This window comes from Macrobrachium rosenbergii, chromosome 12 (genome assembly GCF_040412425.1).
Source record: "Macrobrachium rosenbergii isolate ZJJX-2024 chromosome 12, ASM4041242v1, whole genome shotgun sequence".
Lineage (NCBI taxonomy): Eukaryota > Metazoa > Arthropoda > Malacostraca > Decapoda > Palaemonidae > Macrobrachium > Macrobrachium rosenbergii.
Window position 1 is genome coordinate 37436035 of NC_089752.1, and position 9308 is coordinate 37445342.

The window sequence follows — 9308 nt, forward strand, 5'->3', positions numbered from 1 at the left end:
ACAGAATATTTCTCAATAACCAATCATCATGGTGATCTACACCAATTCATACATTTATTATAGTTGAAAATTGTACTTGGTTGAGGAACGCCTTTGACTTGATGTCTTAATCCAACACTGACCTTTGCAAGGGTTCTACATTGTCGTAATTAGTACCAACAGTTACACATTTGTTATCTAGCCATTTTACCATCTGTAATTTCTTCATTGTGTCAAACTCGTAGTCATATGAGCCTCTTGTTTCTTTTTCCATATCATTTGTTGATTTCAATGTACACTCAAACGATTTTTCTTAGTGTTCCTGACTCTTGAAAACCAATATTTCGTAGGTGAACTAAATAATTCATAACCAGTAAAATAATTATCGAAAAAAACAGTATGAGATTCCGGATCTGCTACAGCTTCAAGCATCTTCAGGACAACTTTTGAACCCAATGCTATTTCATCATTCTTATCTAGTTGAGGATTCGTACCACAGTAAAGATCAAAATTATAACAGTAGCCTGAGGTCCCACAAAGCGCCCAAAGTTTATATCCAAACCTAATAGGTTTCACCTGGATAAACTGCTTCAGGGAATTATGCCCATAATATTTTACCCTCATTTCGTCAACACTAATGCATTCCTCAGATAATCCATGTTGAATAAATGATTTCCGAAGCTTCGAAATCAGGCTTCTTACTTTGAATCCTTTATCCCCTTTGTTATTTTCTGCATCTGCATTATCACAGAAATGCACAACACTCTTCAAACCTTGAAATTTTTTCCGAGACATTGCTTTTTTTACAATAGAGACAACCAAGTCTTCATCTTTTGCCCAATAATGCCTCACCGATGGTAATTTGTGGTAACTTGACAAAAGAAGAATTCCTATCAGAGATTTCAATTCATCTACATTGAACACAAAATCCAGTTTGTTTCTGCTGGCCGTGGCATAACGAACAGTTTCCTTCACAATGTGGTCATAAATATCTGGGGACATTATTGTTTCAAATAATTCCAGAGGTGTTAGGTGATCCAAGTCTTCTTTCATTTTCTTCAAATTGTCCTGGAATGTTTGTCCTCTCTGTTTCACTTCATCACAACTTTTTAGCAATATTGTTATTTTTTTAAAGAAAGTTTTTCGGTAATCATAAAATAATGCTTACCATGAATGGATATTCTCTCACTGCTTGTGGTCACAACAGAGATTCGAAAAACAGACAAAAACGATATAGGCCGGTAAGTTCACGTCCAGCATACTTCGACAGGTTTGAACGGGATTTATAATGCTTCATCCCAGCGTCCTCATTTGAGGACACAATTTTCAAAGTTGATAATGAACAACTTCCTTTGATTTATAATTCACAATTTATACTTAAAATGCTTGGGTAATAGATTAATTTACTATACTTTGGGAAATTCATTATGTATTAGTTATAATAACTTCGAAAAAATTACTTGAACTTACGATAGGATAAGAGCACATTTTTGTACAACTTTGGTTGTTCATAAAAGTATTGTAAAAGTTCTTAATACTAATTTAAAAATGTCATAGGGTGTAATATGAAATAAATAATGCATGCATTTATTCAAATGTGATAAATTGATAAGAGAAAAGAGGTAAAAAAAATCTTGAAATGTGTGTCCTCAAATGAGGACGCTGGGATATAATGGGTTAATCACAGCATTGAAAAAGTTTGAAGTGTATGTGAACAGACCTAGGAATGAAGAGATTTTAGTGCTGTCTGATCACAATCCGCTCACGTTTTTACAGCGGATCAAGAATCACAACCAGAGACTCACTCGGTGGTCTCTGTGCTTGCAACCCTATAATATTAAGGTACAGCATATCTCGGGTAAGAACAACGTGGTTGTTGATTACTTATCCCGTTGTGAATCGTTGATTCAACCCGATAACCAATCTTCTTGGGGAGGAGTCTTATGCTGTGGTTTTCGTGATGCAGTAATCTCCCGTGTTTATGTGTGAGTTGTAGTATAACTATGATTTTGTGTTCAGATACGCATATATCGTAAAAAGAGTTAGCGTAGGGTAAAATGATTGCACTCTGTGTAGTTTATAAGAAGGGACTTATGCGTGGGGAGAGAGAGACTGAGAGCCCTTGTTCACTGTGTAGAGGCGCAATTTGTTAGTCAATTTTCAAAACTGCTGAAGTAATGCATTCCACTGGGACTCGATCAAAACACTGTGGTTAGACCTACCACGTAGATAGACGCCCATACAGAGGAGTCGACACTCAGAGACCAAAAAGCGTTGTGGAAAGGAGCTGCGTTTTTCCGCTCCGCGTCTCTCTCTCTCTCTCTCTCGCTTGCTCGCTCGCTCTCGGGATTTTACGAATGTCCTGTTTTAACGTAATTGATATTTTGGTAGACGATGGTCACTCATATCCTTTAACTGTTTAATTCCTTAGTAAATGTATCTGAGTTATCTGAACAGTATATTTTATTAAGTGTGTGTGTAACGGCGCCTGGTTAAAAACACGAAGCAATTTGGTACCAAGGTATTGTAAACAATTGTGGGTTTCTAGTGCACTAAGAAAAATATTTAGAGTGGTTATATGTAAAGATACCTTTTCACTTTTTTTAATATTTTTTTGAGGTATATGTTTTATGCTTTATCTTTTGAAGAATTTTTCTTTTATGCATATATGTGATGCGTTTGCTATTGCCTTAATTTTTGCTTTACATTTTTTGATATTTAATCTTTGCAGAGTATATTTCTGTGTCTTTTACATCCATATTTTTATATGATTGATTTATTTGCTTTATTTTGTTTAACACTTGGGAATTAATTTACTTACAGTATATTTCCTTTCAATCAAGTTTTGTTATTTAACAATTTAAATCTTTCTTGAATAATTTTTGATGAATTAATAAATTAATTTCTGATTTAATTTTGACTGATGATTAATTCAGATTTAATCCAATTTTTCAAATAATAATAATTTCCCTGAGACGGTTAAATGTCATGTATAATCTTTGAATTTAGAAATAAATTTTTGTATTTAAAATATTATGTCAGAGTTTCATTCATTGACCCACCAGTAATTTTGATTTGAATTAGGGATAGAGTGGTAAGTGAGATGTTTTCCTTCAAGTAATTGAAGTGAGCTCGAACCAGGGAAATGAAATAAATAGAAATACTTGAACTTTATAATGTTAATGGAGTGATGCCCTTAGATTTTACCTCACACCTGTTTAACGAACTTTATCTGCTTTCTTTCATGATCGATAAGTTTTATAAGGGATCTCTGTTGCCTTTAGAGAAATCAGTCGTCTTTTATGTGTGATGAGGGTTCAAGTGTCTGGCTTTTGTGAGGTAACTATAATTGTTGAATAAATGGTAAGTTTGGTAATCAAATATCAAGCACTTAGATACCAGGTTTGATTTAAAGAACAGACACTGGACACTCCGGGGTCACCATATATAAATGGTGCACTAGACTGGACCATTTCCCCCATATATAAATGGTGCCTTAGACTCCAGGACAAGCACTTAGATATCAGGTTTGATTTGAAGAACAGACACTGGACACTTCTGTCAATATATATATATATATATATATATATATATATATATATATATATATATATATATATATATATATATATATATATATATATATATACATATATATATATATATAATGTCGTCGGCTATTGTAGAAGACATTTACAATAGGATAACTGTATTGGTATGTTTAACAGTGTTCTAAAATTACCAGACAGATCAGTTATTATTACATTAAGTGAACTGTGAATTTCCCAACAATATTTTGATTATGCTGTATTCGTTAGCACAGCTGTAATTGTATGGCATTGTATTCAAGATCGAAAGATGGAAGGAATCAACTTCCCAAGCCGTGAGACCTGTCGTAGCCTTGCAAAGCATGTCACTGATATTTTACAATAGGCCTAATAACAGGGTGTCCACAATAAAAAAAAATGCATTACATACAAATGCTATTACACTCACCAAGAGCCACAATAAAGAACTTAAAATTTTATTGTTACACAGATGTCAAAGCACCAGTTAGAACAGATGAGACAGATGTAAAAACATCAATCATAACAGATTCAAGTGGTAGTAGATTCCTTCTCGCCAAAATGCAGGAAAATCATTGCTTAAAAAAAAAACTGCCATTAACGCTTTAGAGAAATATATTGAATTAGACTTAAAACTTAACTGAAAAAACCTTTGGTTCACGTTAATGAAGAGAATAACTTGACACTTGTCGAAAACAATGTGCTCTGTCAGTTTCACATCCGCTCGCTAGTGGAAACCTCTCTAGATTGATGTTCATTCGTGACACCAGCTCAAGAGTAAAATAACTTCCGTAGATACAGAATTGTTAAGAAAATGGGCTTGTTAATTGCATTAATTTTCCAAAATATTGTAGTAATTTGAAATATAGTGATGGAAAAATGAGAGACATTTGATTCTCATTTAGATAAAAAATAAAAAAGAAAATTGTTACGCAAGATAACTGACGAATATTGACATTTAGTTCAGCAACGATTCTTTTGAATACTGAAAAGACCCGTAAAAATTAGTTTTAATTTGTATATATGTTCTTCATTATTTACGGGAGTGGGAGTTGTATAGACTTAATTTAATTATCCGGTTCTTATATTTAAAACATAATCCAGAGGTAAACAAGTAATTTAGGTCTTAGATGTAGTTTTCTAGACCTGTGTAGCTTCTCCGTGATTATGGTCAGCTCAGCTGTTTGTAATTATTATATATATATATATATATATATATATATATATATATATATATATATATATATATATATGTGTGTGTGTGTGTGTGTGTGTGTGTGTGTGTGTGTATGTGCATGTGTGTGTATATGTAAAACCCGAAAGTCACCCCTCCAGAATACGAACTTTCAGAAAAAATAAGTATCCCGGCTGTATCTTTTATCGTTATTGCTCGCTCACCTACCCACCTCCTACCACATCCCCTACGCGCCAAAAATTGATATCTGGATCTCCGGAACGGCTGAACGGATTTCGGTGAAATTGGGCATGATTGGAGTCTTCAGTGGGAAACCTTTAAAGCCAAGCTTTCATCCCGATCGGTGGAATATTTCCAGAATTATAAAGGGCCAAAGTCGGGGTTTTTGTGTACTTCCGATGGCTGTGCTTTACAATGGCCAACTACCGTGGTGGTTTACATTGTACCACCTTTTCTCGTAGATTTTATTACCTATACCCAGACAGTTGGGAGGAGGTAATGTTGTTGTCCCCGTGTTTGTGTGTGTGTGTGTATGCGCGTATGTGTGAGTGTGTGTTCGTGGATGTGTTACCTAAATCATTCGAAGAATGAACCGTGATTAAGCGCTTGATGACCATACCACTGGAACATTATTGTCATTGGAATATTATTTAGAATTTAAAAGATGACAAGAACGCAACCAAAAAATCGTGGCAGTAGGAATATAGACACTATAAATAGTACAGGGAGATCAAATTGGGTTCAAACGTTTTATTGATTTTCGTAAACAAAGTATTAGCGAAAGTGTTGGTTTCTTACTCATTGAGAAAAACAGATATATGAAATACATATTTGAAGCTTTGCATTGCTTTTTACGGATGCAGCCGGCTGATCCAATATTATTTTTCCTTACAGGACCAATTAGCATTTTATTTCAATCAACTAGTTAGGCGGGCTGACGATAACCTTTCTGGGACCACATTCAGACAAAAACAATAGTGATACAACTTCCCAGACAGTGGCCACTGGAACACGCCCCCACCCCTCTCAGTGTTGCTTCTCGTCATCCATGGCCGATAGAAAGGTAAGAAGAAAAACTATTCGGAATGAAAATGTGTATTTAAGAGATATACCAGATTGCAGGTGTAGCAAAATTCTTTGCTGCAAAAAAGAGAATGCGAGGGAGTGAGTGAGCATGTGAGAGATAAAGTTTTAACGGAATCATTTGCTGGTCTTTCAGCGTTTTATTTTCCCAGTTGACCGTATTATTATTATTATGGCTTCATTTTGTTGCACTTTGCTTGGTTTTACGTACAGGCCTCCACAGGGATAATTCCTTCTATGGCGGGCCCTTGTACGTTTTCAAAATAAGGTGCTTCTTATATTTTATAAGAAATGGCTGAAGTGAAAGGTCTTTTTGTAAGCCCACTTTAATCACGCGAAGCAAAAGTGTATATGTGGAAAAGAAAGAGCATTCTTGATTTTGGTATTTGAGTGACGTCAGGTGTGACATAGTAAAGATGCTTATGTAGAGATTTTATATATATATATATATATATATATATATATATATATATATATATATATATATATATATATATATATATATATATATATATATATATATATATATGATAAACAGGCATTTCTGTTTTTTTTCTGCTTTTTCTAATTCGTTCGGTAAAAGTTGTGGTAACGCATGTCGGGTAAATTTTTAGTTTTTTCATGGCCCAGTGGTATAGAGATTCACTGTGACAATCTTGGGCTATTTTTGAACCTGGATTTAAATAATGTCGTAGGGTATAAATACAAAAGTAAAATAGAATTAGCTTGACTGCAGGTGATCCTATTGCCATCTCTTATTAAGAAAACGTCTGGTGTGTATCATGTTCTCGTTTTCACATAAAGATAAAAATTTTAAGCTCTCCTTTACAAGATACTTTCGGCATTCAGACACTTTCTACCCAGTGGCTTTGTGTGTGCTCGTTTATTTCTGCAATATATTGTGCAGAAGTAATGTTAAGGTTTATTTCAACATTTATTTGCTTTGCTGGAACAAGACCTTTATGCTGTTATAGTTTTGTCTTTTCCCATATAAGATCTCGCCTTGGAAGGAAAGATCCCAGTTACGTTTCACATTTTGTACGTTATTGTAAGTGGACTCTATTCCAATTCACTCGCACCAAACCCCTGTTTCTCTGTGTTTCACCCTATTTAATACATGTGTGAACTGACTAAATAGCATCCCTCAATACCAGGGACTTAAGAGAAGCTCTGATGACCTCTCTTCATTACCATAAACTTACAGGTATGAGTTACTGCTGGCTTCTGTAGAGCCTAGTATGACGCCCCGTTACCTACCTCTCTCTCTCTCTCTCTCCTCCTAACATGAAAATAATATTCGATATGTTTTGGTGGAAAAACGAATTAGCCACAAGGAAGCATTAGTTGCTTTGTTTAAGAAGGCTTACCATATTCCAGAAGTCTTGTGGCTCTTAACTTATTTTGAGGGTATGCTGTGTGTGGAGGGATTGGTAGTAATTTGAATTTAATTTTCTTTTTAAAACATCACACTGGAATAATAAATCCAGATTTCCTCGTTTTATTATTCGTACAAGTTTTATTTTTAGTAAGCCAGAATAGTTGTTGTGGTATTTACTTAGATATTTTATTATGTGATGACCCCTAAACATAAATATGATGGTTACACCCTCGACGCGTTGAGAGGACATATTCAGAATACATTGGTTTCCGTTTTTACGAAGTGATGACTATGCATTGGAAGATGAAGACGAGTGGAGAAGTTAAAAACTATTTACATATTTTATTTGCTGCATTTTAATGATAAATTTACTTTACATTCTGTTAGTCTCTTCCTGTAATCCGTTGGTAGCGTATATCATACTACGTTATCATTAGAAGTTGGTCGTAAATCATTTTTGTGAAACAAGTGGTACTCGTCAAAATATGTTTAGTAACAATCTAAGGCAGAGATTGCTTTGCATTGTGGAGAGAGAGAGAGAGAGAGAGAGAGAGAGAGAGAGAGAGAGAGAGAGAGAGAGAGAGAGAGAAATGAATGAATGATTAAATGACTTTAGTATGGTAAAACCTTTATGGGTGGAAGGGAATATGTTATTTAATATAATGCTGATATTTTTTGTAGATGACAGAGACACACCAGTAATGGCCAAACATGAACTGTGACAATAGAGTAAAAAGTTAAGAATTAACGGGCTAGATATCATGATACAGAATCAGGTAGAATAAGAACATATAGCGTTAACTTCAACATCTGTTTCAACGATAGATAGCTAATAAAGTTTTAGCCTTTCGGGATTGAAAGAAAGCCTGACGGAGAAAAGGTGAGGGAGATAAGGTAGGAGTGATGTGAGAAAGGACCTCCTGGAGATTTAAACGGAATATGGAGATGCAATTATCACTAAGGAGAAAAATTTATGTGGTACAAGCCTAAGAAAGCCATTAACTTGTAAACCAAGCTTCCACAACAAATAAATACAATTATTTAAATAATATTAATATGAAAAACATCGTTTCACGTAAAAAAGCTAACGCAGCTGTGCATGCTAGTTTTAAATGATGAATATAGTCTACGTTTAGTAGGAAGACCATTTCACTGTTGCAAAGCAAAGTAGAAATGATGAAAAAGGTGTTCGTTGCTGGGCAAAGAAGCAACGTGGAACCTCGGTAGAAGGCAGATGCTGTGGCTGGTGACCAAGGTATTATTTAATTTGCGTAAACGTGACGTCCAGTTTCGAGTTTCTTTTATTTTTTTTCTTATATACGGTATTTGAGATAAGTATGATTATGTTTGTACACATACCTACGTGTATGTTCATGTGCATGTATAATGAGGTTTGTGTGGTGAACATAAAGAGCGCTGCGTAAAGTGTTCTGGTTCGGCAAGATCTATTTTCGGATCTTGACAGATTCATCTTGAAACCTCCGGAAGAGGTATTCCGAGATGTACAGTAGTAAAGTGGCGTTGGGTTCAGCTTTACTTCTTTTTTATTGTTTATTTATCTCACTGTTTTACTGTCTGTTGATTCATTTAGAATATAAAAAAAATATGCTGATGTAAATCCAGCTTGAAAAATATACAACAATTTTTTTGAAATTTGACCAAAGAACCATTTATAGAAGAATCGCTGATAAGAACATGCACATTAAAGCAGTGATGACTGTGTATGAAGTAAAAGTATAAAGTCAGTGCCCCTCCCATCACGACTCGCTCTTACTTTTAGCCGTGTCTTTTCCTTATGACCATCGGTGCTTTGTTACACTTCAGTAAAATTACAAGTCACATGACACAATAGTAATAAAAAAAACTGCCGTTAACGTTCCCGCTCTTACCTAGTTGAACATTTTTTGTTTCATTCTGAAATTCAGTGTCGTGGTTTATATGGATGGGCCATATGACTTTCAACCTTATTATTATTTAGATGGAGCTGAACATTATAACTCCATATAGAGTACAAAATCTGACGTATGTGATTTCATTTTTATTTAAGGAGTATGAATACAGACATACATTCTTGGCAAAATGTCTGTTTATTCAGCGTCCGTGGATT

General features: G+C 34.6%; 1 protein-coding gene across 1 annotated transcript; it reads right to left on the reverse strand.

The window, feature by feature from the left end:
• Positions 1-267: 267 nt before the first annotated feature.
• On the reverse strand, positions 268-981 carry LOC136843994 (piggyBac transposable element-derived protein 3-like). The gene has a single exon (XM_067113010.1). It carries the CDS (start codon positions 979-981, stop codon positions 268-270), a length of 714 nt encoding a protein of 237 aa, XP_066969111.1.
• Positions 982-9308: the final 8327 nt, after the last annotated feature.